Source organism: Lagenorhynchus albirostris, chromosome 9 (assembly GCF_949774975.1).
Source record: "Lagenorhynchus albirostris chromosome 9, mLagAlb1.1, whole genome shotgun sequence".
Classification (NCBI taxonomy): domain Eukaryota; kingdom Metazoa; phylum Chordata; class Mammalia; order Artiodactyla; family Delphinidae; genus Lagenorhynchus; species Lagenorhynchus albirostris.
This window is the reverse complement of record NC_083103.1, coordinates 63,123,038-63,150,699: the sequence shown is the minus strand read 5'-3', so window position 1 is coordinate 63,150,699 and position 27,662 is coordinate 63,123,038. Positions and strand designations below refer to the sequence as shown.

General features: G+C 45.8%; 1 protein-coding gene across 1 annotated transcript in view; it reads left to right on the top strand.

Moving 5' to 3' along the window:
* Positions 1-27,662, top strand: part of ME3 (malic enzyme 3) — a 200,500-nt gene that overhangs the window by 72,445 nt on the left and 100,393 nt on the right. Inside the window, exon 3 of the mRNA XM_060160176.1 lies at positions 25,177-25,310. Coding sequence (XP_060016159.1) covers positions 25,177-25,310 — 134 coding nt within the window. The remainder of the gene's footprint in view (positions 1-25,176; positions 25,311-27,662) is intronic.

Here is a 27,662-nt window from a genome sequence, read left to right as displayed (position 1 = left end):
AAAAAATAAAGAAAGGAAATAGAGCAAAACAATGCAGTGTTTATCTCTGAGTGATGATATTAGGTGTGACTTTTATTTAATTTTTCTTAACTTTTCAGTGTACAATAAGCATATATTACTTTTAAACTTAAAAAAAAAAAAAGATACGTTACAAAATCCCTATTGAGATTAGAATCAGATGGAGACCAGGCTTGTGACCCAGCTCTGCAACCTGCTGGTTGTGTGTTGATGTTCCAAAGACTTTATGTGGTTCATGTGATACATGTAAAAGTGTTGTTTTACAAAATGCTAAGCATAAAACTAATGTATGAAATGATAGCTGTTGTTCTTACGACCGTTGTAGCAAAGTAGCATCTTTTGAGAAAGGTGTCCAGAGCGTTGTAATATCCTTTTGTGACCGGTGTTAAGATTCCCAGCAGGTTGGGTAAGGCATCGTCAGTTCCTACAGTGGGGGAGACACTGTCTGTTTTGTATATTATGGTGCCTGGCAGTTCAGGTACCGGCTGACTTCTACCGCATGAGTAAAGAAAGGTTGAAGGGGCTTCCCTGGTGGCGCAGTGGTTGAGAGTCTGCCTGCCAATGCAGGGACACGGGTTCGTGCCCTGGTCTGGAAAGATCCCACATGCCGCAGAGCGGCTGGGCCCGTGAGCCATGGCCGCTGAGCCTGCGCGTCCGGAGCCTGTGTTCCGCAACGGGAGAGGCCACAGCAGTGAGAGGCCCGTGTACCACAAAAAAAAAAAAAAAAAAAAAAGAAAGGTTGAGGAATTGCTGACCTGCCGTGTTAACTTGTCAGGGTAACAGTGACCTGTACTCTTGTGTACACAAGTGAGTCATTTTCCTGGATGTGAGCCTAGCCCACCATCATCATCTCCATGCAGCTTCTTTATTCTCTTTGTTCTCTTACGCTGAATCCTCATAATAACCGTGTGCAGAGGGGTCCGTATTATGCCAGGTTTATAGATGAGAAAGCTGAGACCAATGGAAGGGTAAACAGGCTGCCCAAGGTCACAGACTTAGCCACCCATGGAACCAGGATTCAAATGCAGGTCTCTTTGGGTCATAAGTTCTGTACTCTTCCCCTTCCTGGATTTCCTTCCAGAGGAGTGACTAGAAAGTGTATTCTCCAGGTCATACTGAATTGGGGGGACTTCCTTGGACTTTCCAGACAGCACTGCTCTAACCTTCTCTGTTTTGTTGCTAGCCAGAAATGGAAAGAACCCGACATCTCCAAATCTGGAGAGGAACTGCATAAAATGCTCCTTTGTTATGGGTTTCAGTAGCAACCGTTAGATACATGGCTTACGTCAGATGTCAGGGCTGAGCTATAGCCACATCCAGCAATTGTCTAGCAAAACCGTGTAACCCCATCAGTCACAGTAAAACGCCCTGTGTTTGCCTGCTGAAGGCCACAGTCTCCCACTTCTCTCTCCTCGGATGTAGTGAGGGAGTCGTCACAGTTGGGGAAGTGCTCCTTGACCTCTACCATAGCCTTTACCTTTTGAAGATGGAGTCCGTTTATGTTGTTCTTCCAAGTGGTATTTGTTCGACAAAGCTCAATAGTCATCCTGGTATAAGTGGAATATTCGCCCTCCTAACGCCTGAGAAGCCAGGTCTGAGAGTGTCCTGAGAGCTGGGTTATTGCGAGCTTTGTGATCCAATCGACTGGCTCTTTAGAGAAAAGCAGCAGTCCCCTGCGGGTAATAACCCAGTGCCATTCTTGCTTGAGTGACCGAATTCCCTGGACTCACCTGCCCACCCGTTGTCATGGTGACTGTAATAAAGGGATGGGCCAGTGAAGAAGCTGGACTGGCTGGAGAAATAAAAAGAGGGAACGTGGTCCCAGGTCCTGCCCAGGTGGGTTCAGGCAGGCTTGGACCCTGGGTGAGATTTTGTTCACAGGAGGTGTATTAGTTTGCCGGAGCTGCCATAACAAAGTACCACAGACTGGATGCCTTAAACAACAGAAATTTATTTTCTCACAGTTCTGAAGAGTAGAAGTCCAAGGTCCAGGTGTCGGCAGATTTGATTTCTTCTGAGGTCTCTCTTCTTGGCTTGCGTGGGGCCGTCTTCTCCCTGTGTCTGCATATGGACTCTCTCTTCTGAGTCTGTGTCCTAATTGCCTCTTCTTTAAGGACACCAGTCAGAGTGGATTAAGGTGCACCAAAACTACCCCATTTTAACTTAATTACCTCTTAAAAAACCCTAGCTCCAAATACAGCCATATTCTGAAGTACAGGGGTTAGGACTTCAACATATGAGTTTTGGAGGACACAACATAACAGGGGGCCTGCAGAAAACTGGAATAGAACAACCAGAACTGAGCAATCACTTAGCACATTCCGAACCACAAGGGCTGATGTCAACGACTCTGATGCTGGAGTGGCTCATCACACCCCAGGAACAGAACGGCATCGTAAAGACTGTGAGGACCCTGGCCTCATGGATGCCCACGTGACGCTGAGTAACAGACATGGGGGCTGGCCCCAGTCTCCCAGGCCTGGGGAAGGTCTTCTACCTTTCCCCGCATGGCTCCATACACTGGGAGGCTCCCGTCTTGCGTCCTCTCCTTCTGAAATGTACCTTGAAGCTATCCCTTCTCTTCCACTTTGTTTCCTCCGCTCTGCTTGGTATAGAGCATCTTCCTTCTTCACATGGACCACGGCCACAGCCTATCACTGCCTCGAGCCTCCAGCCTCTGCCCCTCCCCATCCGTCCACTCACCTGCCAGAGGGCTCTTCACTGTGAAGGTTGGGTTGGTACTTGTGGGCTTGCCTTCCCCATCGCCTACAGGATCATTAGCATTCCTTAACAGGGCACGTGAGACCATGCTTGAAAGCCCCCAGTGGCTTCTCACCGCCCGCAGAGTAACACAATTAGCAAAGCTTGCGAACCCCACTTCAATCTGGTCAACTCTATCCCTCCAGCCTGACTGCCCCTCAGTCCCACCCCCCATATGGTCCAGCACCCCACATCTGCCCCTCTTCCCTCAGGTGCTCCGTGCCTGCCCTGCTTCCATCTCCTGCCTCCAGGCTTGAAGAACTGTTCAAAGTCAAGGTCTAATTCAAATGTTGCTTTTCAGTGACGCCTTCCCCACTGCTCCCACAGCCCTCAAGGAGCATTGTTCTCTCCCCGCTCTGTAATCCCTTAGCACTTGATACATTTCTGTGTCTGTGCTTGTCATCTTGAATTGTTTCATTTTCTTTACTTTGTCTCCATTATTAGGATGGGAGCTCCTTAACAAGAGGACTTTCTCGTATCCATCCCTATATCCCACAGCCCCGCACATAGTAGGTGCTCTATAGACCCTTGCTAGTGAGTAAATAGACGAAGTTGCAGGGTGTGTGTCGGGGGGTGTCTCTCTATGACCTTATGATGGTCCGGGCTTGTCAGGTTCTCTGATGATGTCCTTTTCAAACTTGAGTGACGAGCTCTTCCAAGACAGTGTCCATGACCGTCCCGTCTGCAGCAGCACTTCTGTTCTCTGGGGGCTGGGCTCCCTCCCCATTTGGGACAGTCAGCAGAAGTGCTATGAAGTGCAGTGTAAGTTATGTTAAAATTAGGCGTGAGAAAATGGAGCTGGAGATCGAGGCTGCAAACACCACTCACCTCAAGAGCCCCATCACTGCGATGTGATGTGTAAGGAGAACCAGGACGTGTGGGGACCAGGCGGCAGCAGCTTAGCTGTTGGAACTCTGGCCCAAGTAGAACACAGTGTGAGTACTTGGCAAGTGAATGCCCTCATCCATGTCATTCCTCCTGCCTTCCAAGGATAAGATGCAGGAGAATGTTCTACCAGTGGTCAGAAGCAGAAGAGATACAAGTACTTGCCTTGTCACGGAAAAGAGCAAAGCAGGAAGAGATGTAAGGGAGAAAAATTGAGCCCAGTATTCTTTTCAAACAATTTTCTTAGCCACAGAACCTTTTATTCACACAAAATCTGAAATAAGGAAGCTCAATGAATATCATAAAAGCTGAGTTAAGCTTCATGGGAGAAGCAAGACAGACACCTATTCTCACGACACTCCCCACTCAACACCTCTGTGAAACCTCTGAGGACCCACTAGGGTCTTCAAAGTCCAGACTGGCATCTCCTAATCTAGTTGTCCAACCTCAGAGACTAATATTTATTCATTCATCCATTCGCGTGCTCTCTCTCTCTCCCCTTTCTCTCTTTCTCCAAACATGTATTCAGCTCCTACTACATGCCAAGCACTGAGGTAAAAATAAGTAGGACACAGTACCTGCCATAAGGAAACCTAGGCATCTAAATGGGGAGACAGACTTGTAGACAAACACTTGCAGCAAATTGACAAATATTTTTAGAGCTCCAGGATGGTGCAGGGGACAGCGAGGTTACCAAGAAAGGAGAGAGCAATTGATCTCCAGTCAGTGCCCAAAATAAGGTTGCCTGAATTACCAAGCCAGTGAGACTTATTCCCTACCCCAGCTGCCGCTAAAGGAATAAAAGAGGAAGCTTTTCTGTTAAGAGCCTGTGCACCAGCCGTGCAGAGAGCACAAGGCAGGCGCTGGGAGGGCAGGGAGGGCAGGAGGAGGAAATCTCTCTCCAGCCTCAGGACCCGCAGCTGCTGCTTCACAATGAGCAGGGCCAGTGCTTGGGCCCTGGTTCTTTTGTCCCAGGCCACTGGGGAGTTAGGAAAGCCATTGTGCCCAGAGATCTTTAAATAACATTGTCACTCACGAGTAAACCTTAGGGAAGCCCAGGCTTTCTTTCACCAGAAATGAATTGAGCGCATGAGTAGAGGAAAGGGCCCTGCCCTCCCCTTCATATTTTAGTGCCTGGACAGGCTGTGGAGAGGGCCAGGCCTTCACACTCAGAGCTGCCATTTTCGCCTGCACACAGCCCAGAGTCCCAGGACGATGCTCACCCTGGAGCTTGATGTGTTCGCACTTTCTGTTCTGCTGAGCCAGAGGTTTTGAGGATGAGCTATGTGACTTCATGCGGTCATTTTCTACTGGTCTCCTTTGATTTAGGAGCCTGGAGAGGACGTGAACTTAGTCACCTTGGGTTTCCTCGGCAACCCATCTATGTTTATGTGGGACTGAGATAGTACCTACTTAGAGTGGGAGCCCCTGAAAATTTCGGAAATAGATAATTAGTATATACTAGCAGACAGCACTTGTTATATTATTTTGAGAGAAGTGAAGAAAGGGAGGGAGTTACGTAATGTGTATGAAGGGTGCCTTCTGAGCCAGGCACCGAGCGGCATGCCAGGCTCCCTAGATTATCATACTAGCAATTATTGAGATATTATTTATGCAATGTTTCTCTCTCTCCCTGTGATCTGCAAGCTCCAGGAGGGCAAGGACTGTGCCCCTCTTGTGCACTGCTACAGTCCAGCTCCTAGCACAGTGCCTGGAACACAGTAAGGCACGCAATACATAGGTTGAACGAACACACGAATGATCTTATATGATCTTCTGATGATCTTGTGGAATTGGTATTATTAACCCCTTTTACAGATTAATAAATTGAGAGTCTAAGAAGTTGAGTAACTTGCTTAAGGTCACACAGTCATTAACTCTGAGAGTATTAACCCAGGGCTTTCAAACTGAGCCCTTGTCTATACTTGAACCTGAAAGTACTCACTTTTTTTTTTTTTTTTTGCTTAGGAAAACAGAAAAGAGAAGGAATCCTTTTTTCCAGTGCTCTAGGAATGACTCTTGTTCTGACTTCTTTCTAGAAGAGAGAGACAGTTTACTGTCTCATAATTATAATTTTATGTCTTACCAGGTCTTTCTCTAAATGCGTGAGGAGGACACTTGCTAACACAAATGGTCAATGGTGGCCTTTTCCACTGCCTTTCTTTTGGGGTATGATTCTGACTGTAACAATGAAAACATTTGTGGAAAAGGAGGAAGGTATGGACTGGAGTAGTCATGAAAGGCTTTATTCCAGGGCTAAGACTTGAGTGAGTTCTCAGGGATGAGGAGGAGGGTTGAGGCTGGACTCTCCATGAACCGTATGAGCCAAAGCATGGAGGGGGCAATGAGGAGAGCAAAGAGACCCACTTGTCTGGAACAGACATAACCAGGGATCATGCCTTGTCCCCACTTAAAAGCCTGCAGGAGCTCCCTAGGTCACAGGGCCCTCAGCTGGACCCCAAAGCCCTCCATGACCTGGGCCTGCCTGCCCTGTGCCTGCCCAGGTCTCTGGCCTGATCTCCACCACTGCTCTGCCCAGCAGCCCCACTGAAGCAAGCTACACTGGCCCTGTGCAGCACACCTCCCAGGCCTCTGCATCTTTGCGTATGCTGATTCTCTTACCTGGAGTACCTCCCCTCCCCTTGCCCATCGGCAGAACTTCTACGTGATCTCAGCTAGACATGACCTCCTTTGCAAAGCCCTCCTGTCTACCTCCTTTGTAACGCCAAGCAATTAGCCCCCTTCTCACATTCCCAGCTGCTCCTTTATTTGCGTCTCTTTCTCTGTCAAACTGTCATGTCTGTACATCCTTGCCCCTGACCCAGCTTTCCATTCTCCACCCCATACCCTTCCACTTGGATTTCAGGAATAATGACCTTCTCTTACATCTTCAGTCCCTTCCAGGACGTTATCTCCACCTCCATCTATTAACTTAAACCTACCCCCAACCTGAGTTGACTGTTTCTCCCAAACCCTTCTCATGCTGCTTTCACACTCCTCAACCTTCCAAGTCAGGACAAAGGTAGATAGCCTTTTATTCCTCAAGAATAAAAACTTTTAGAACTGCCCATTCCCATCCTCTCTTATTTAAACAAATAACTTCCACAGCAACAAAAACCACTTCTCTGTGCCTTTTCTAAGAGTTGCGCTATTTAGAGAGCAACTGACCTTTTCTCCTTTTCATCACTGTCGTTTACCACCTTCCATTCATTGAGGACCTTGGCACCAGCTTATAGACTTTCTCCACCCCAATCCTGCCATCATCTTGGATGACTTCAGCATCAAAGGGCTGGTTCGGGGCTTCCCTGGTGGCGCAGTGGTTGAGAGTCTGCCTGCCGATGCAGGGGACACGGGTTCGTGCCCCGGTCCGGGAGGATCCCACGTGCTGCGGAGCGGCTGGGCCCATGAGCCGTGGCCGCTGAGCCTGCGCGTCCGGAGCCTGTGCTCCACAACGGGAGAGGCCACAGCAGTGAGAGACCTGCATACAGAAAAAAAAAAAAAAAGGGCTGGTTCCTCCAAAACCCAGGCCTCTCCCAACTGGAATAACTTCCCTCTGCATTTCCCCTCAGCCATTCCCACAGTCACACCCTGGACCTTGGCATCATGTGAAATTCCTCTCTGTGAATCACTGAAATCATAGAAATCAGTGATTCTAACAACACTCTCTGACCAGAGATGCTGCCTGGTCAGCCACACCCTCTGAACTCACCACAGTCTCCAGGCCACTCAGCCCTCTGCCTATGCCAGTCATCGCTCTTGCCCACGGACCTAGTCCAGTCCTGCTTCAAGTCCATGGTCCATCATTCCGGCTCTTCCTGACAGTACCCTCAACTTTTTGCCTCTATGTCTTTTCATTGAATTCTTTTGAGAAAAATCACAACCCTCGATAACATAGCATGGCGTGGAGAAAGCAAAGAATTCAGTTTTGCTTCCTCCATGCCATGCTAGAGGAAAATATGCAGCAGGAAAAAGTGTGCAACTGTATATTTATTGTCACCAACCTCAGTTGGTTGCACAACTCTATATTTATTGTCACCCCCTTTTCAGTGCTCAGAAGTCTCCTGTTTCTCTGACCACCTTGCTCTCACCCTCTCACAACTTTTCTTTCAAAACTTCCCTACTCCGAAATCCCCAATCCTCTCTCCCGGCAGATAATTTCCCCATTGATCCTGTAAGCACACAGCACCTTCACTTGTGCATCCCTCCTTCCCTTCTGCTACAGCTGCTGAGGTGGCCTCCTCTGTCTATGGCCAGTCCCCGCCGGCCAGGCTGTGGCTCCCATTCTCTCCCTTCTTGAGGAATCCACCCCATCAGCACCTAAACATGCTCACGTCTCTCCACCGTAAACCACTCTTCATTAGTAGCTGACCTTCTTGTAAGAATTGTGTGCATTTGCTGATTCCCTTTCCTACCGTCCTGCTCTCTCTTCAAACCACAGAAGTCCAACTGCAGCCAACCTTCACTGGCTTACAGGGAACCTCCACTTGGCTAAATCCAACAGACAGTTTTCAGTCCTCGTATTACTTGACCTCTCAGAGAAATTCAGCAGAGTTGACCACTCCCGCCTTCCTGAAACACTGTTCTCTTGGGCCATCTTGTGACAACCCATCTTCTGGTTCCCCTTCTACCTTTCAGCTGCTTCTTCTCAGTCTGCTCCCCTGGCTTATCTTCCTTTATCCAGCCTTCAAATACTGGAGTTTCTCAAAGCTTAGACCTAGGATCCTTTCTCACTCTGAACTCTCTCCGTAGAGGAATATATCCCCGCTGTGGTTTCAGATACCACCGATTTGCTAAAAATTTTCAAATTCATTCTCTAGCCCTACCCAGATTTCCAGATACCCAGCTGACTGCCTGACATTTCCAGATGGATGTTTCAAAGGTTGTCAAACTCATCGTTTACCAAGTTCAATTTGAGATGTGTTCCTTTCCTTCCAGCCCCTCCTCCACTGCAAAATCCTCATTGCTTAGCATCCCATCTCCCAGCCACCACAGTCATCCACCCGGTTACCATGGCAGTGATATCGCCCCAGTTCTCTTCGCTGTAGCCATAGTGATCTTCCCCCGACACACACACACACACACACACACACACACACACACACACACACACATACACACACACAGAGCAAATTATGTCTCTTCTGTTTAAAACCTTTCTGTTCTTGAGGCTGAAAACCCAAGTCCTTAGCAAAGTTGCCCACACACTGTACCATCTTGGTCCTGCCTCCCCTTTCTGAGCCTTGAACATGCTGTTTCTTCTCCATTTAGGATGTTTCTCTGCTCAGCTCTATCCTGGCACTTGGCCTAATTAACTCTTTGTTTGTCTTTCATATCACATCTCAAAGGTTGCTTCCTTAGGGAAGGCTCTCCTAGTCCCCCTTCCCCCAAAGGAAACTACATCAGGGCTCCCAGTTCCTTCCATGCTTTCATAGCATCCTCTGCATCTGCTCGGTAGTATTTCTGATCATGAAATAATTACGTGGTAATTATTTATTGACTACTTGTCTTCCCTGTGGGGATGGGAACTTCTCTTTCACACAGCTGCATCCCCACGCCTAGCACATTTCCTTGCACAAAGTAGCTACTTAACACATTTTTGTCAAATGAATGGCACCCCCTTGTTTTGTTGCTTTGAATGAATGATGAATCACTTTGTCTTGTGTCATCTGTGTTAATTTTCCCTACTGGAAGGTGAGATGGGCTTTGCCACCTCTCACCTGTGCCTAGAATTATGTACGTCACACAGTACCTGCTAGTTGAATGAGTGAATGATGGTTCGGTTGAATAAGAAGAGTGGACCAGGTGGCGGACAGCTCAGCAGAGGCAGCAGTGAGAAAAGCTTCCTAAGGTCCTTATCTGCAAGCCTCAGGTTATCTGGTTTACATTAACTTTCATCCATAAAAATGCTTCAGAGATTTGTTCCCTGTAAAAGCCAGTCACTGGTTTTGATTTCTCACCAATGTTTAATGATCTTGATTTCTCACCAACGTGTAACTACCCAGAATGCCCAGATACTTAACTTGAAGCTTCTGTTCTCTCTCTCTCCCTTTCTTTCTTTCTTTTTTTTCTTACTAGGGAAAATAACGGAGAAATCCCTTTGATTCAGACCCAGTGGAAAGAACTCGGCTCCTGTCTTGTGCATAGGTGTGGCAGCCGATTTTCTCTCTCTTATAAACTTACCCAGTGCCAGGACTCTCGTCGGGGTTTTCCACTAGGGACAAAGACCTTGCTAGACAACAGCGTGTGATGATTAGTGCCATCGTTGTGCTTTGGCCGTATGCAGTCTTCGTATTTTCAGGCAATAGCATTAACAGATAATTATATTAAAGAGCAGCATTTTCCTTCTTGTCATTGCTGCTCGTCCCGAAAGATAAATCTTTACTATTAAGTCAGTCTCCACCCACCTCACCCCCACCTCCTTCAGAAATTCTTCTGATTGCGTTTCTACTGAGATACTTCCCCAGGACAATATACTCACCTATACTCCTGAATTCGTGTGCGGTGGATTAGGATTTGGGCAAAACTTTTGTCTTCTCTTCTGGGGCAGTTCCTCATTATCACCGGGGGTGCAGGTGAAAAGCCCTGACTCTGCAGGAATCAGCATTCACAGGTACAGGCCTAGGACTTGAATTTTAAACCAGCAACCCAGGTGCTCCCCAGGTACACTGAATTTTGAGAATTGTAAGTTTAGGTCAATAACCTTTCATCCTTCTATGCACTGGAGTGATTAGTGGAGCACAGCTTATGAAAAGCGCTGCAGGCTTTGATAAAGATTTTTTATTGAAGTATAGTTGATTTACAGTATTTCAGGTGTACAGCAGAGTGATTCAGTTACACACACATAACACACACATATATTCTTTCTCAGATTCTTTTCCCTTACAGGTTATTTTCTTTTATATATAAATTTATTTTATTTATTTATTTATTTATTTTTGGCTGTGTTGGGTCTTTGTTGCTGCAGGTGGGCTTTCTCTAGTTGTGGCAAGTGGGAGCTACTGTTTGTTGCAGTGCACGGGCTTCTCATCGCAGTGACTTCCCTGATTGCGGAGCACGGGCTCTAGGCGCACGGGCTTAGTTGCTCCACAGCATGTGGGATCTTCCCGGACCAGGGCTCGAATCCGCATTGGCAGGCGGATTCTTAACCACTGCGTCACCAGGGAAGTCCCTCCCTTATAGGTTATTACGCTATATTGAATATAGTTCCCTATGCTATGCAGTAGGTTCTTGTTGTTTATCTATTTTATATATAGTATTGTGTTACCTGTTAATCCCAGATTCCTAATTTATCCCACCCCCTTTCCCTTTTGGTAACCATAAGTTTGTTTTCTATGTCTGTGAGTCTATTTATGTTTTTTAAATAAGTTCACATCATTTTTTTAGATTCCACATATAAGTCATATCATATATTTGTCTTTGTTTTACTTATATCACTTAGTATTGAATATGATAATCTCTAGGTCAGATAAAGATGTTTTAAGTTAGAGAGTGAAATGATCAAATTTGGTTTTTGGAAAATGTCAGTCTGGCAAGTTCTGAAAGGTGTATTCCAGGGGTGAGACGATGAGAGCGAGGAATGGGGGAGGTTAAGACTGGAGGCCAGGACTTGCAGAGCCATTCGTTTATGAGCAGACTGGGGATGATGTCGATCTTAAAAAAAGGAGGATGAGAATGAGGAAGGTGGATAAAAGAGGAATCTCAAACTCTGTCTCAAACTATTCAGGAGAGAGAAAATCACCTAGATTTGGTAATGACTGCAAATTCGGGCTGAGTTGTGAGGAATCCAGGATGATTCAAATTTCTAATGAGCTACCGTGGGATACCATTGCTGCGTAGAGAGTGTGGGAGGGAGGTTTGGCCTGGAAGATGAGTTTGCTTTGCAACATGTGGTGTTTGACAGGCCTATGAGACATGTAGGTCGGGATGCCCAGGAAGCAGATGGATGTCTGTGTCTGGAATTGAAATGATTCTGGAGACATAATACAAAGCATTGCTTTTGCCAACAAATTATCACCCCACCTGCTTTGTGTGAAATAACGATAGCTGACATTTACTTAGTGAGGCCTTACTAAGCATCAGATACACTGCTACATGTGACACACATTATGAAGTCCATACTGTTATCAGCCCGGTTTTACAGAGGAGGACCCTGAAACCTGAAAAGTTAGGTAACGTACCCAGGTGCATCTGGTAAGGGTCAGAGCTGGCATTCAGTCTTTTGCAGTCAGACTCCATCACTCGTCATCATTATCCTGTGCTGCGGTGTTTCTCAAAACGTTTAAACCACAACCTTCAGTTAAAAATACGCTTTACAGGGGCTTCCCTGGTGGCGCAGTGGTTGAGAGTCCGCCTGCCGAGGCAGGGGACGCGGGTTCCTGCCCCGGTCCGGGAAGATCCCACATGCCGCAGAGCGGCTGGGCCCGTGAGCCATAGCTGCTGAGCCTGCGCGTCCGGAGCCTGTGCTCCGCAACGGGAGAGGCCACAGCAGTGAGAGGCCCGTGTACCGCAAAAAAAAAAAAAATACACTTTACATCACAAGCCAGTACACAGTACACAATATACACGTACACATACGTGCACACACATACACTTGAAATTAAGCAAAAGTTTAGCAAAACGATACTTGTCCGTGCTAAATGTGATACAACCTGGTATTTTCTGCTCAAGTCGACATCATTTTTTAGATATTGGTTGCTCCCTATTAAATTGATTTCACAGTCAGAGCTGGTGTGATAGACTCAGCCGTATTTATTTCTCCTAGGGTGAATATTTCCCTTCTATTCCCAGCCCTTGTCATTCTCCCACCTTTGGGGAAAGAACACTAAATGTTGCTGAATGCTTTTCCCCTTTCCCTCTAGAGAAGGTGTTAAACGTAATAGGCTGGGGTCTAGTGGGATAGGGCGAGCCAAGAAAGTCTCACTTTAGTAGACTGATCAAACTGTCTTTAATGTGGCTGACAAACGTTACTGCAAAATCTTCAGGTCACAACAAAGGATGCAAAACGATGTGTGCAAAATGGTGATGACAGATATGGACTTTAGTGGCACACAGACCTGAGTCTGTGTTCCAGCTCCACAGCTTATTAACTGTATAACCGTGGGCAGATATTATACTTCATATGGATATTGCAGAAGGATAAAATTCAAATAGTGCCTTGGTTCATTCAATATCTACACAGCCTGTCCTTTAGTAGGCACTAAAAAATGGTACTAAAATCTTTATTAATTTAATAGAAGTTATAAAATATAAACCAACCCACGAACTGAATATTCATCTGTAACAGCAAATTAAATTTCCAGACTATTCAACAGTGACCCAATCAGTCATTCAGTGGTGTATTTAGTCAATCAGAATAAATTTAGAATAAGCTGTTCCTTTGTCCTTTAAAGACGACTTTAAATATTGACTGTACTTATCACAGGATAGAGGTTTTACAAGAGCTTGGTAGCTAATGGCACTAAATATAGCCTTGGGCATAGAGCTGTTTATTTTGAGACATTTGGAGGAGAGGTCACCCTGCAGTTCTCTTTGAATGTCAACCTCGCTTCCTTCAGAGGACACAACGTCACTCTAGAATAGCCGAGCCACAATTGTAGGAATTCCAGTGACCTTTTAGGAAATCACCAATAGAAAAGAATGATTTGATTAACTAAGTACCTGTGGACCCTAAGCACAGAGGTCCCAGAGCCGATCATGTTTCTGAGCTGAGAAATTTTTTAAGAGATTCTCAGATTCATTAAGTGCAAGGATTAGACCCCACCTCAGGAGGAAATAATGAAACCATTTAATGTTGATGATGTAAACTAAGCACTGGTAAGAAGAAAAACTCACATGGTTTGAGGTTCTACATTTCTCCTTTCCCTTTCGTTTAATATAAATCTAATTTAAAAATGGAAATACAGTTCAGAAAGCATTCCCAGTACTTCAGCTTTTAACTTTCAGCCCCGCCTCCTGCTGTCACCATAGAGAAGGAGACGGGTTACCCTGATCCCCTGTATGCACATCGGTCATCTGTCTCCTGGGCAGAATGACCTCCTCTCTGGTTCACCTGATGGGGGAGCGGAGTTGAGGCCAAGGCCCAGGAGGAGGAGGATTTGATTATAACATCAGGCTGGAACAGGTTAACAACAATCTGCTGGACAGTTGCCCTGTAAGATGAACTTGTCCTTGGTCGGCCTCACGTCCAGCGCTGGCACCCCTACCCACTAGACGGCACGCACCAGGCATGCACGCACAACGCCTGTTCAGTGTCTGTGTGCTTTATTCCTCCTGGTCATAGTTCACTTTTTGACCCAGTCCTCCCAGGCTGGACTCGTCAAGGAGCCGTCTAGCTGTTGCAGGAAGGAAGCGGTACTCCCCCGTCCTCAGCGGCTCCCCTGCCCATCACCTTCCTGTGCCATTACCCTGTGGAGGTTCAGCTGAGTTAGAGGGCCATCAGGGTGCCAAGAACAATATTATTTAAGTTTTAAATCATAGCCTCTTGGGAAGAGAGGGTCTGAAGCATTCAAACCGCCGCGGGGAATTTTGCCAACAGAATGATTCATAAGCCTTCCAACCAGCCACCTCTGTTCCCTTGTTCACTTAGGACAAAATCCTAGAGTCACCAAGGATTTCAGGAGCAGACTCCTCCATTTCTCTTCCACGTTGGTCCTTATCCAACAACTTGGTGTAAACTAGTCTTCCAATGGCAAAACAATTGAAAGAGCCATTATTGTCACATGCTTTTGACTGGCTTGTACTAGCCACACGCCCTCAGCATGACATTGACCCACCTGGGCCTCAACTGCCTATTCTATAAATGGGGATAATAACACCTGCCCTGTTTGGGATCAAATGACGTAAACCACATGAGACCATTTTAGAAACAATAAAGCGTAAAAATATGCAAGACATGCTTGGCAGAGGGGCACACGATTCATTAGACATCGTCCCTGCCCGCAAAAGTCTTATTGTCTTGCAGGGAAAACAGACAAGAAAGGAAATAAATACCATAAAGTGCAGTTGCTAAATTGCTTAGTCACAGACTTTTAAAAATCTTTTTGCCACGTCTTTGAATTTACAAAGAGATGCCAGCATCTCAATGTTCTTACTTGACTGGCACAACCACCCAGTGAATGCAGCAAACTCAGAGAGGTGCAGCCACTTTCTCCAGAATCACACGGCCAGAAAGTAGAGGGACTGAATGTAGAGCTTTTTTCTTATGGTTCCCTTCCCCCATACGGGCTGTGTGAGGGCAGCACCTCTGCATCCTGGTGGTTATCCGATGGAAGGAAGATGGAAGCGTAATCCCACTAGAACAAGAACTGTGCACATCATAGGTGGAACGGTTACAGGCAGCCTCCATACATTTGCCGCACCAAAGCCCAGTCTCTGAGCCCAAAACTTGTTTCGGATTGGTTCTGGGCAGTAAGGAGTGGCGTATCGTCCACTCTCCTTTCGGGAATTTACACTGTGTTTCTGGATCTGTAATTTTGCACCTGATCACAGAAGTATGTCTGGGAGGAAGGCCATTCTCAGGGCTGTGTCTGCTAAGACTTCCCAATGCCTGTGTTTCTAAGACCCCCATATATCCATCCCAGACGTGTGCTCAGGGGCCCTCGTAAACCTGGGGTTCAGTCAGAGAACAGCAGCCTCAGTAATCCCACTTCCTGTCTCCAACTGGAGTCCACGTCACCCTAACTCATAGAAGTCCCAAACATTGAGTCCTGAATTACTAGGCAGAAGGAGGAGGAAATGCCTTCCGGTCCCCTAACAGCTGGTCAGCTTCCATTGTACAATTTCGGAGCTGACTGCCCCCAGCTCTGTCCCGGCAGCGGCTCCTCTCTGCTGTTGCTGTTGACTGATGGAAGAAGCTGGCCAGCTGTAGCATAAGCAGTCAGCTCAGAGCATGACGTAACGGTGCTGGAACAGAAACCTTTACTAGTACACGTGTGCCTGCTAATCCTTCCTTCCAGTAACGACGCTGCTCTGAGGAAACATGGCTACGTGTATGTCATGGGCCAAGTACATAATCGCAGATGTACAAACACTCCTGTTTGCAGATAGGCTGACCAGCCTGGTGCTAATACAGAGGAGCACTTAGCAGTGGCTGAACCATTAAGGTAACTGGCTCCATTTGCAGAAGCAGAATTATTCTATCTCCAGTCAAATCAAAGCCAACTCAGTCAACAGCCTGTTTCAGCTGTCCAGTCTCAGGAGCAGCTGATTAGCACAGAGGAACGAGTGTGAACTTTGGAAGCGTATGGATCTGGGTTCTACTCCTGGTTTTTCCATCGACCTACTGTGTGACCTTGGGCAAGTTACCCCTCTGGCCTCAGTTTCCTAGTCCATAAAATGGGGATAATAATCCTTGGATTGTTAACTCAGGGTTGCCATGAGGGTTGAATGAGATGACGAGTATGAAGTGCCTGCCTCAGTGCCTGACCCAACCCAGCGGACGCTCAGTGAAAGCTAACAGTTGCTCTTGTTATTGGTGATGATATTTTTGTGCCACAGCCTGTTGTTAGCTGCTTCAGAGTGTCTGCTTCCCATGACCTCAAGTTTATTATCTGGTCATTAACGGTCAAGAAATCAAACAGGAAATGCCCTTCCTGTGCTAAACTGTATGACAATGACTCTTAGAGAAGATGCAGAGCTGCCTGAGATGGGGCATCAGGGAGGCTCCTGGAGGGGCAGCCTCTACTGGGGATTGGAAGATGGATGGAGGGGGGAAGCTGTCAGAGCAAGGTGGACAGGGGTCCTGACGTGAGTCAGAGCATGGCAGCCAGAGTGAGTGTGCCTGTTGGGTGGCGTGGAGGACGGGGCGAGTGCATGGAGCCTTGCCTGGGCCATCAGACAAGTGGTTACGCTGGATGTGGTGACGGCACTTCAGCCGCTGTTCCTCCAGCCCCCTTCTGCAGGATGAGCCCCTGAGCACCCTTCAGGGCTTATCTCATGCATCGCTAATGAGCTCTCTTGTGTCTCCCTGCCCCATGAACAAATAGTAATGGTAATAAGGAGAACAGCTGGCGTTCACTGAGCGGTCACTTCCTGTGTGCCAGCACCCGTGCTGAGCATTTCCCTCACGTTATTTCATTTAATCCCACAGACATGAAACAGGCAGCATTCCATTTCGTAGGCTGGAGAAGTGGCCCGCCCGAGGCAGAGGCCCAGGATCACCAGTACATGTTAATCCACGTGTCTTTGCCAGTAGTGAAGGAGCATAGTCACCGGCTCCTGTTCCTTTCAGGACTCCCTAGTGCCTAACAGGGTACACCTGGCACAAAGTAGGAACTCATAAATGTTTGAAGAGTGAATGAGAAGAGATTGTCAAGTGTACAGCAAGGCTCTGGATCCAGAGGCAATAGGCAGATCACCAAGAGGGGCTTGGGAGACCTCAGGTTGGAAAAGGTCAGTTGTTTTTTTTTTGCGGTACGCGGGCCTCTCACTGTTGCGGCCCCTCCCGTTGCGGAGCACAGGCTCCGGATGCGCAGGCTCAGCGGCCATGGCTCACGGGCCCAGCTGCTCCGCGGCATGTGGGATCTTCCCGGACCGGGGCACGAACCCGCGTCCCCTGCATCGGCAGGCGGACTCTCAACCACTGTGCCACCAGGGAAGCCCGGGAAAGGTCAGTTTTTGAGAAGCACTGGGAAGCCTGGGTCTCTGGACAGCTGAGGGTCTCTGGAGGCTGATGGGCTCACTGCCTTTGACCCCTGCCATTTGATGGTGGAATCTATTCAAATATCTTCTCTCTGATGCCAGTAAGGTTTGTCCTGGGTCGAGCCCACGGGTGGAATTTACAGGCTGAGCCAGAGATGCTCATTCAGGCAAGATGATAAAATAGGTTGATGGTTGAAAGATTAACACTGGTACAGCGTAGGCACTGACCAGTCAAAACAGTCCCAGGCCTTTAGTGCTGCAGCAGGATCTTGAAGCCACCTGCTTTGCCAAACATTAACCCATTGGTTGCTGGATCTTGGGGAGGTTCCAAAGGTTCCCTGGGAGAAGCCAGAGCAGGCTGGGAGGGGCACCTGACTGGGGGGAGTAGTCAGAGCAGCGGCTCTGTAGCGATTCAGATATTTCAAAAGAGTCATAACTGGTAGGTCCTTACTGGTGTGTCCTGGCTGAACACCACAAGGTTGCTCTCTGCTAAGAAAGTCAGCCATTTTTAAAAAGCCATTTGTCCTATTTTGAGGACTTTGTTAAAACTAGATAAAATGACCCCAAACTCTATTTAACTGGGCATACAGAAACTGTAGATTCTCGTTGTAGTAAGAATGAATAAGGACCCCAACTGTCAACTCCCCCAAGTTGTACAAACCCTACTCTTACCTTAGGACTTCTGGTATACCTTATGGGAATTGTGACTTTCTGACATACAGACCAAGAGCCTGAGTGCCAATTAGTAAAGTTTATTTCTTTCGTAGAGAAATGTAAGTTCTAATACTTTTCCCTTACACCCTAGTGAATCATCTTGTGCCTATCCTATTTTGGAAGCCATGGTAAAGCTAAAGTGCCTGCATTTCTGCTTCGCAAACTTGTAAATCTGAAGTTGCCTTAACATTAGCTTCAGGATGAAAAGAAGCTTCTAGAAGTATTTTTTTTAATCCCTGAACTTACCAGTTGCTAAACGGTCATACTTTTTCCTGAAATACAAAAGAAGTTGGTGGCAGTCAGACAAGAGAAACACTTAGTTCTTGTAGAAAGAAGCAGACTCTTATTAAAAGCCACAATGGTCATGAACAAAGATGATGTCATAATTAAATGCCCGGGCCTGCCTGGGATCCTACAGCCAAGGAGAGACAAACCCAGTCTTTACTAAGCCAGTGAAGACTCACCTGCTTGATGGTGTTTAGTGAGAGTGCCCAGTCTCCAGGGCAAGCTGTTTCCTGCAAAAGGATCAAGGACCGAGGTGTCATACCATGCTTGCAAAGCTGGTAGCCAGCACAGGGAATTTATGAACTGGTGACTTTGGGCTTTGATGAAGGAAACGTTGGGAATTTTATGTGCAGAGAGTACTTTGCTCCATGAGTCATACTTTCAAACAGAGTCGAGAGTATCCCGATAGGTCTTTCTAACAGTTCCAGCAGTTCTTCTGAGAGGAGGAACAATTCCTCAGGATTTTCATAAGCTGAGTGATCGTTATTACTTTATAAAAGCCAGAATTATAATAGGAGCCAGAATTCATAGTTTCGGATATTTCGAGGTTACAAAACAAAAACGAAGAGGAAATGGGGAATAGCCAATATTCGCTTTTTTCACTCTGTTTCTCTTTTTTTCCACTCCTCTTTCACCCCTCACCATCCCAACTCACATTTTCTGAGGTCCATCTCACCAAGGTCCTGGCAGGGTGTACACTATGTAAGTGGCAAAAACAGAGCCTGTGATCAAATGTTGACTGTGACTTATCCCTAGTCAAAGAAATCATCAGGGAAAAGATTATCACACCGAACGGACTTACTGATTATAAGAAGCATCCTGGGGCTTCCCTGGTGGCGCAGTGGTTGAGAGTCCGCCTGCCGATGCAGGGGACGCGGGTTCGTGCCCCGGTCTGGGAAGATCCCACATGCCGTGGAGCGGCTGGGCCCGTGAGCCATGGCCACTGAGCCTGCGCGTCCGGAGCCTGTGCTCCGCAGTGGGAGAGGCCACAACAGTGAGAGGCCCGCGTACCGCAAAAAAAAAAAGATGCATCCTGGTTTAGCAAGCAATAAAATATGGGGTAATAACTATGCAACTTCAGGAGCATCATATAACCTCTCATGCTCAGCTGTCTCATCTGTACAGTAGAGGCTGCAAAACTTCCTCACAAGGTGATTGTTAGGGATGGAGTGAGATTGGGTATTTATTAGTCCTTTTCTTAGAGATGATGATAGCGACAGCTAGGTGGGGTTGATCAATATATGGGCTTGAATCGCCCTGTCATTATTAAACTCCCTGTAAATGCACTCGTAATAATGGTAGATGAGGTATTTTTCAGCTGGTGGAGGAATGAGTGGAGCTGATGCTCCCTACCTTTTCAAGCTTCCCCTCCCCATAGGAGTCTGGGGAAGCTAGACAGCCATCAGCGTCATTTAGTTCTCACTTATCACCCCACAGCCTTCACTTCTAGGAGGAACCTTGCGTTACTTGGGGCTTATTATGAATAGGGAGCTTAAACAGGGTTGCCCCAGGTATCATCAGCCTTGACTACAATGGGGGTCATAATAACAGTATTCAATAATGAATTAGTTAATTAAAAACTGTTCTCAGCCCCCTACACAATCCCCCCCCATGGGGATTCTGGTCCTTTCCTTGTTGATGTGTGCCACCCATGGAGCCACTCTGCCACTTGCCACTGTGGCCATTGCCACAGTGAGAAGGTTGGGGAAGCTGAGGAAGGCTCGACCAGGAGCTTCTAGGCAGTGCTAGGGCAGCCCTCATTCAGCAGAGCCACCCAGAGTTCTACACGGAAAAGGTGTCTCTTTTTCACAGTGTGTTGCACATTATCATTTCAGGATAAAGGTAGGGCAGCTGGGGTCCCCATGTCCCTCAGTATCCCTTATGAGAACAGGTCCTGCAACTTCTGCCAGCAGACACTGTCCCCAGAGGGCTTAACTGGGCCAGGGAGCAGATTCCATGACGTCCTACTTGTCCCCCATCTCTCCCTGCCAGTGCCCAAACCAGAAAATGCTGTTCAGTGAAAGACACCAGTCAGAGAATGAAAAGACAAGCCACGTACTGGAAGAAATATTTACAAAACACATGTCTGATACAGGACTTGTATCTGAAATATGCAAAGAATTCTTTTAAAACAGCTTTATAGAGTTATAATTCACATACCACACAATTCACTCATTTAAAGTACACAATTCAGTGGTTTGGGAGATAATCCATTATTAACTTTTTAAGTTGTGGTAAAGAATATATATATGTTTACAGCAAAATTTGGTTAAACCATTTGTACAATTAATTGTCATTAAGTACATTAATAATGTTGTGCAACCATCACTACTGCCCATTTCTGAAACTTTTTCATTGCCCTAAATAGAAACTCTGTAACCATGAAGTAATAACTCCCCCACCACTTCCCCACCGCCCAGCCTTTAGTAATCCTAATCTGCTTTCTGCCTCCATGAATTTGCCTATTCTAGATATTTCATGTAAGTGGAATCATACAATATTTTTCCTTTTGTATCTGTCCTTCTGTATCATAATGTTTCGATGTTCATCCATGAAGTAGCATGTATCAGAATTCATTCTCTTTTATGTTTGAATAAATTTTATTATACATATATACATTTTGTTTATCTGTTCACATGGTGGTCACCTGGGTTGATTCCACCTTTTGGCTATAGTGAATAATACTGCAATGAACATTGGGGTACAAGTAACTGTTCAAGTCCTTGCTTTCAGTTCCTTTGGGCATATACTAGGAGTAGAATTATATACTGGGGCCATATGGTAATTCTGTGTTTAGCTTTTTGAGGAAGTGCTAAACCATTTTTCCATAGGGGCTGCCACACTTTACATTCCTACCAGCAATGTACAAAGGTTTCAGTTTCTCCACATCTTCACCAGCACTTGTTATTTACTGGGGGTGTTTTGGTTTTTTGTTTTCTTTTCTTTTTTTTTTTTTTTGGTTTTTTGGTTTATAGTTCAGCCATCCTAGTGGGTGTGAAATGGTATCTCACTGTAGTTTTGATTTGACTTTCCCTAATGACTAATGATGCTGAATATTTTTTCGTATGCTATTGGCCATTTGTATATCTTCTTTGGAGAAATATCTGTTCAAGTTATTTGCCCATTTTTTACTTGGGTTGTTTTTGTTGTGTTGTAGCAGTTACTTAGAGACTGGATATTAAACTGTTATCAGACCTACGATTGCCAAATATTTTCTCTCATTTTGTGTGTTGTCTTTTTTTATATATAAATTTAATTAATTAATTAATTTTATTTTTGGCTGCGTTGGGTCTTCGTTGCTGCACATGGGCTTTCTCTAGTTGCGGCGAGCGGGGGCTACTCTTCGTTGCAGAGAACGAAGCCATCTCATTGCGGTGTCTTCTCTTGTTGCAGAGCATGGGCTCTAGGTGCACGGACTTCAGTAGTTGTGACTCATGGGCTCAGTAGTTGTGGCTCGTGGGCTATAGAGCGCAGGCTCAGTAGTTGTGGTGCACGGGCTTAGTTGCTCCGTGGCATGTGGGATTTTCCCGGACCAGGGCTCAAACCCGTGTCCCCTGCATTGGCAGGAGGATTCTTAACCACTGAGCCCCGAGGGAAGCCCCTGTACATTGTCTTTTCACTTTCTTGATCGTGTCCCTTTATGCACAGAAGTTTTTAGATGAAGTCGATTTATCTAATTTTTTCTTTGCTGCTGGTGGTGTTGGTGTCATATCTTAGAATCCATAGTCAAACCCAGGGTCATGAAGACTTACTCCTGTGTTTTCTTCTAAGAGTTTTATGATTTTAACTCTTACATTTAGGCTATTGATCTGTTTTGAGTTAATTAGGAGTCCAGCTTCATTCTTTTGCATGTGGAAATCCAGTTGGCCCAGCTGCATCTCTTGAAGAAACTATCCTTTCCCCACTGAATGGAATTGGCATCCTTGTCAAGAATCAACCTGCCACAGATGTATGGGTTTATTTCTGGACTCTTATTTCTGATTCTATTCTGTTGATCTATATGTACTTATGCCAGTACCACACTGGTTTTTTTTCCTTTTTTTAAAGCACCACACTATTTTGATGGCCACAGTTTAATGTTAAGTTTTGAAATCTTTTATTTTTTTAAATGGTTTAGGTTGTTCAGAGCCCCTTGCTATTCGGTATGAATTTGAGGATTGGCTTTTCTATTTCTGCAGAAGAGGCCATTCAAATTTTGACAGGGATTGCATGAAAACTGTAGATCAAAGGACTATTAAAACTCAACAGTAAGAAAAAAACAATTAAAAAATAGGTGAAAGATCTGAACAGTACCTTACCAAGAAGATATACAGGTGAAAAATAGGCATATAAAAAAGTGCTCAACATAATATGTCAATAGGGAGTTACAAATTAAAACAATAATAACATGCCACTACAGATCTGTTACAATGACTGAAATTTTTTAAACGGTAATACCAGTGGCTAGAGAGGATGTGGAGCAACAGAAACTCATTCGCTGCTGGTGGGAATGCAAAGTGATGCAGCCACTTTGGCAGCTTCTGAAAAAGCTCAATGGAATCTTACCATATGATCCAGCAATCGCACTTCTGTGTATTTACTCAACTGTTTTGAAAACGTATGTTCACGCGAAAACCTGCACATGAATGTTTATAGTAACTTTATTTATATTCACCCAAAACTGAAAGCAACCAAGGTGTCCTTTAGGTAAATGGAGAAACAAGCTGTGGTACAACCAATGGAATGCCATTCAATGATTTAAAAAATGAACAATCAAGCCGCAAAAATACATGGATGACCCTTATGTGCTTATTGCCAAGTGAAAGGAAGCCAGTCTGAAAAGGCTACATAATGTATGATTCCAATTGTATGATGTTCTGGAAAAGGCAAAACTGTAGAGACATTAAAAAAAGAAAAAGAAAAAATCAGTACTTGCCAAAATTCAGGGAGTGGAAGGAGGGATGAATGGGTAAAACACATGGGATTTTAGAGCACTGAAACTGTGTAGTATTGTACTATAGTACAATACTATCATGATGGGTACATGATATTATGCCTTTGTCAAAACTCATGGAACTTTACGGTACAAACAATGGACCTTAATGTATTCGGATTTATTTTTAAATATTTATTTATTTATTTTTAAATATTTAAATCCTGGAGGATCCCAGGAAGGAATGCAGACTGTGATAAGAGAATCTAACTGTCAGTGAAGGGGGTTCAAGGAAAAGTGCTGATCTAAGTGACTTCGGAAATGAGTGGAGTTTATTAGAGTAAAGGCAAAAACAATGACACGTAAGCACTCCACTCTAGCTCATAAAGTTGTTTCCCACTGTAGTACAGGTTAACAGTGTTGATACTACTATATGTCAACAGGCAGTTGCAAATTAAAACAATAACAACATACCACTACATATATATTACAGTACTGAGTAATTGAGCATGTAGATGGCAGGTGATGGGAGCTAAGTCTCTCACTGTTGGAATCAGAACTGACAGACCAGCAAGGTGATGAGGCTAGAAAGATCCATGTGGTAATGGGTTAGAGTTAGAGACATTAGTATGGACTGGTATTTAGCTTAGTATAGATTCATTTCCTTACTCTGTCAGCTGAGAGGGACTGAAAACAAAGAAACTCCAGTAGCAAGGAGCACAAGGAATAAGTAGAACCCAGATTGTGGTTTCTAATACCATGCTCCAAAAAGGAATCCAGCCTCTTTGAAAAAAATGGCTGATTCTAGGACTTGGGCAGGCAATGTGCAAGATGAGCCTGGAGCAACTTGTAGTGGCAGAAAATAAGAAGTACTAATGAAAGAGAGAAAGGGAGGAAAGGAAAGGGAAGAGAAGGGAAGGGAAGGGAAGGGACAAGCAAAATTATAGGACTTAAAGGGACACAGAGCCAACTGAAAGAGTTTCCAATGGCCAAAGCTAGAACGATTTGAGCAAAAAAAATACATAAGACAGTATTGGATTATAACCCAGAGTATAAAACAAATACCCATGAGTTCATTCTAATATAAATTAATGATTGAACAAACAAATGAGACAAATATCCCATGCAGAATTCCAAGTAACTTTACAGCGGAGAGACCTGACAAGCACTACTTCAACCAAGTGATCATGGTCAACATCGACAGTGGTCAGTCATGTTGCTAGTATGTGCCTTGATCTGATGTGGTGAAAATGGCACTCCACCTCTGTGGTCGTCCTCCTCAAAACCCATTACCCCACTGCAGTCATGAGAGAAACATCAGACAAATTCCAGTAGAGGCATAGTGTACAAAATACCTGACCAGTCCTCTTCAAAATGCTCCCAGGTCATCAAAACCAAGGAACGTGAGAGCCAAGAGGAGCCTAAGGAGACATGATGACTCCATGTAATGTGGAATCCTGGATGGGATCCTGGAATAACGAAGGGCATTTGGTGAAAACTAAGGAAATCTGAATAAACCGTGGACTTTACTTAATAATAATGTATCACTGTTGATTCATTAATTCTAACGAATGTTCCATACTGATGGACGATATTAATAATAGGGGAAACTGGGTGAGGAGATATGTGGGAACCCTCTGTACTATCTTCTCAATTCTTCTGTAAATCTAAAACTGTTCTAAAAATAAAATACATTTTTTAAAAAAATAAACAAAAATAAACCAAAAGAACCCCTGATGATATAGATATTTTCCATGTTTTTCTAAGAGGAGGCTGGAGCCCAGAAGAGTCAAGATAACTGGCACAGATTGCCCAGCTGCTTAAATGGCAGAGGTGGGATTTGAGTCCAGGGTCCTTGCTGTTGAGTCACAGTGACTTTGGCCTGTCTGTGGATGGAACTCTTCTGTTCCTTGGTTTCCTGCGTATCCATTTATGTGTGTGTGTTTCTTTCTTGTTCTCCCCAGGGCATGGCCTTTACCCTTGAGGAAAGGCTGCAGCTTGGGATCCATGGCCTAATACCCCCCTGCTTCCTGAGCCAGGACGTCCAGCTCCTCCGGATTATGAGATACTACGAGCGGCAGCAGAGTGACCTGGACAAGTTAGTACCTAAAGTCTCTTCTCTCTCCCCAGAGCCCCGGGCTTAGCTGTCTGTTTCCTGTGGTCCACAGAGGGTTTTCTGGATACTCTCTAGCCAGGAAAGGCTGAGAGCCCTGAGAGATCCCAGATCCAGCCCTGCCTTTCATAGGGCGATGGTCTCCTTGAGGACCAGGGCTTGTTATGATCAAGGCACAGTCAATGTGTCCTGGGAGGACTGGGAAGGGAGCCTGAATTCCAACCAGTGGAATCTGGTTGGGCCCCCGGGAAGTGATGGAATCAGAATCAGCCCAGGAAGCACCAATAGGACGTCAGCATTCAGCAGTGGCGTTCACGGAAGACATTTTACTCAGCGGGAAGACGTGGGGCAAAAATGTAGGGGCAGGTATGTTAAGGAAGTGGTACGTGGCCCAGGTTCCTGGAATAAGGGGAATGTGGTGGAGCAGAGGGGAAATGGACAGGGGCACCTTGGGAAGGACCTGGGATGTTGTATGTTGGAGGCTTAGGGGGAGTAGTTAACAACCCTGCTGCCCCTCTGGTTCCTCCCCAGTGGGGATGTAGACATGAAAGGCCAATGGGGAATCACAGGGTCAGCTTTACCAGTCTTACTAAAGAAGGTAGTGACCTCACAGGTCACATGGCTATGAACAGGTAGTGACCTCACAGGTCACAGGATTTGAACACAGGTAATTAGCTCCAGAGTCCGTGCTTTCAACTTCTCTGCTACACCGTAGCTAAGAGGCGTTGAAGCTTAGTGGCTACAGGACTAGAATCTAGTCCTAGACTGAGTTCAAATCCTCATTTTACCACTTAACAGCAAAAGTTCTTTAGCCTCTCTGGGTCATTCCCCATCTGTACATTGAGTATATCAGTGGTGTCTAACTCATAGGGTTATGGTGAGGATTAAATACATTAGTATTTGTGACGTGCTTAGAACAGTGCCTGGCCCATAGTCGGCACTATGTGAGGGCTTGTTAAATAAATGTGTCGTCTTGCCATGGGCTCCAGCAGAAATGTAGGGAGAAGATAAGTGTTCCTCTTACATATCCATAGAGCTTAATGGCCAAGCTATCCCCCTAGGGGCTGAGTGCAGCAGCTTGTCAGGATCTTTCCATGTCCCCCCAGTACCATCCATCACTTCTGAGCGGTAGTGGATAAGGAAGCCTCTGCCCCCTCCCCCTCCCCTGCAGCACTAACCTCTATGGTCATTACTCACATTAACTCCAAGGCCATACTGCAGCCCAAGCCAAACATTCTCTCCCTCTTGTTTATTCCACTCAGATTGGGTCTAGCCTCGTCACCCTGAAGAGCAAACCATAAAGTACACATGGATTCCAGCTAACAGTATTAGACATGACCTAACTTTGAACAATCCAAACTTCTCTCGTTTGTTAAATTTGCAAAGAAGAATTAAAGTCCAAGGTGAAATCCTCTTTCCTAAAGATATTAAGCCCTAAAAATCATGATCCAAAATCCTTCCCTTTCCAGTTCTTTCCAGCTAGATGGGCCTCACTCATATGCCTGGGAAGATGTGTCAGGCTCAGGGGGCAGAGGCCTGATGCTGGGAGTGCTAGAGGGTTTGCTACTGACGCTTGCCCTGTTGACTACTCTGACCCACTCATTCCTGGAGTCCCTCATTTCAGCAGGTGCTTAGGGGGAAATGCTAAGGACACTCCCCAGCTTCTGACGGGTAAGGACAGTGGAGTGCTAGTAAATGTTTAAGAACTGGCTTTGGGGCCGTTGGGTGGGGATTTAGAGCATTTACCGGTTTCCATGGTGTAAATACTCCCACCATGGCCAATTTCAACTTACCAACTTGACATCACTGGATGCAGAATTGAGAAGTGATGTGTACAAATGGCTACTGAGTAAGGGAATCCTTACCCTAGTGCTGAGCTGAGATCCCGGCTATTCTAAGCATAAATCCTCCCTTCCGAAAAGTGCCTCCTAAAACACGTTTTTTAGTTCTGAACCAGTGTCTTTGGTGAAGAAGGAGAGGCTGACGCCCCCAGAAGTCACAAGACTTCATCGCAGTGACACAGCTAGTGAAGAGCAGAGCCGCGATTCACACCCAGGACCCTGACACCACACCCAGGGATCATTCCCCTGTCAGAGCATCTCTGTCACCCCCACTCCATGCCAGGACCTCACGTGCCTTCATTATCTCTCCCAAACTGTTGTCCTGAAAGCTTGCGATATCAGCAGTCACTTACACCTCACTGGGAATTTCAATCCCTTGGTATTTTTTCCTCCCAGATGTTTTTTGCATTTTTAGGAGTGTGAATGAAAGGCTTTTTTCCTGGCTTAGTGATTTCAGGCTTCAGGAACTAAGTAAGAGAGAGATTTTGGGGGGAAC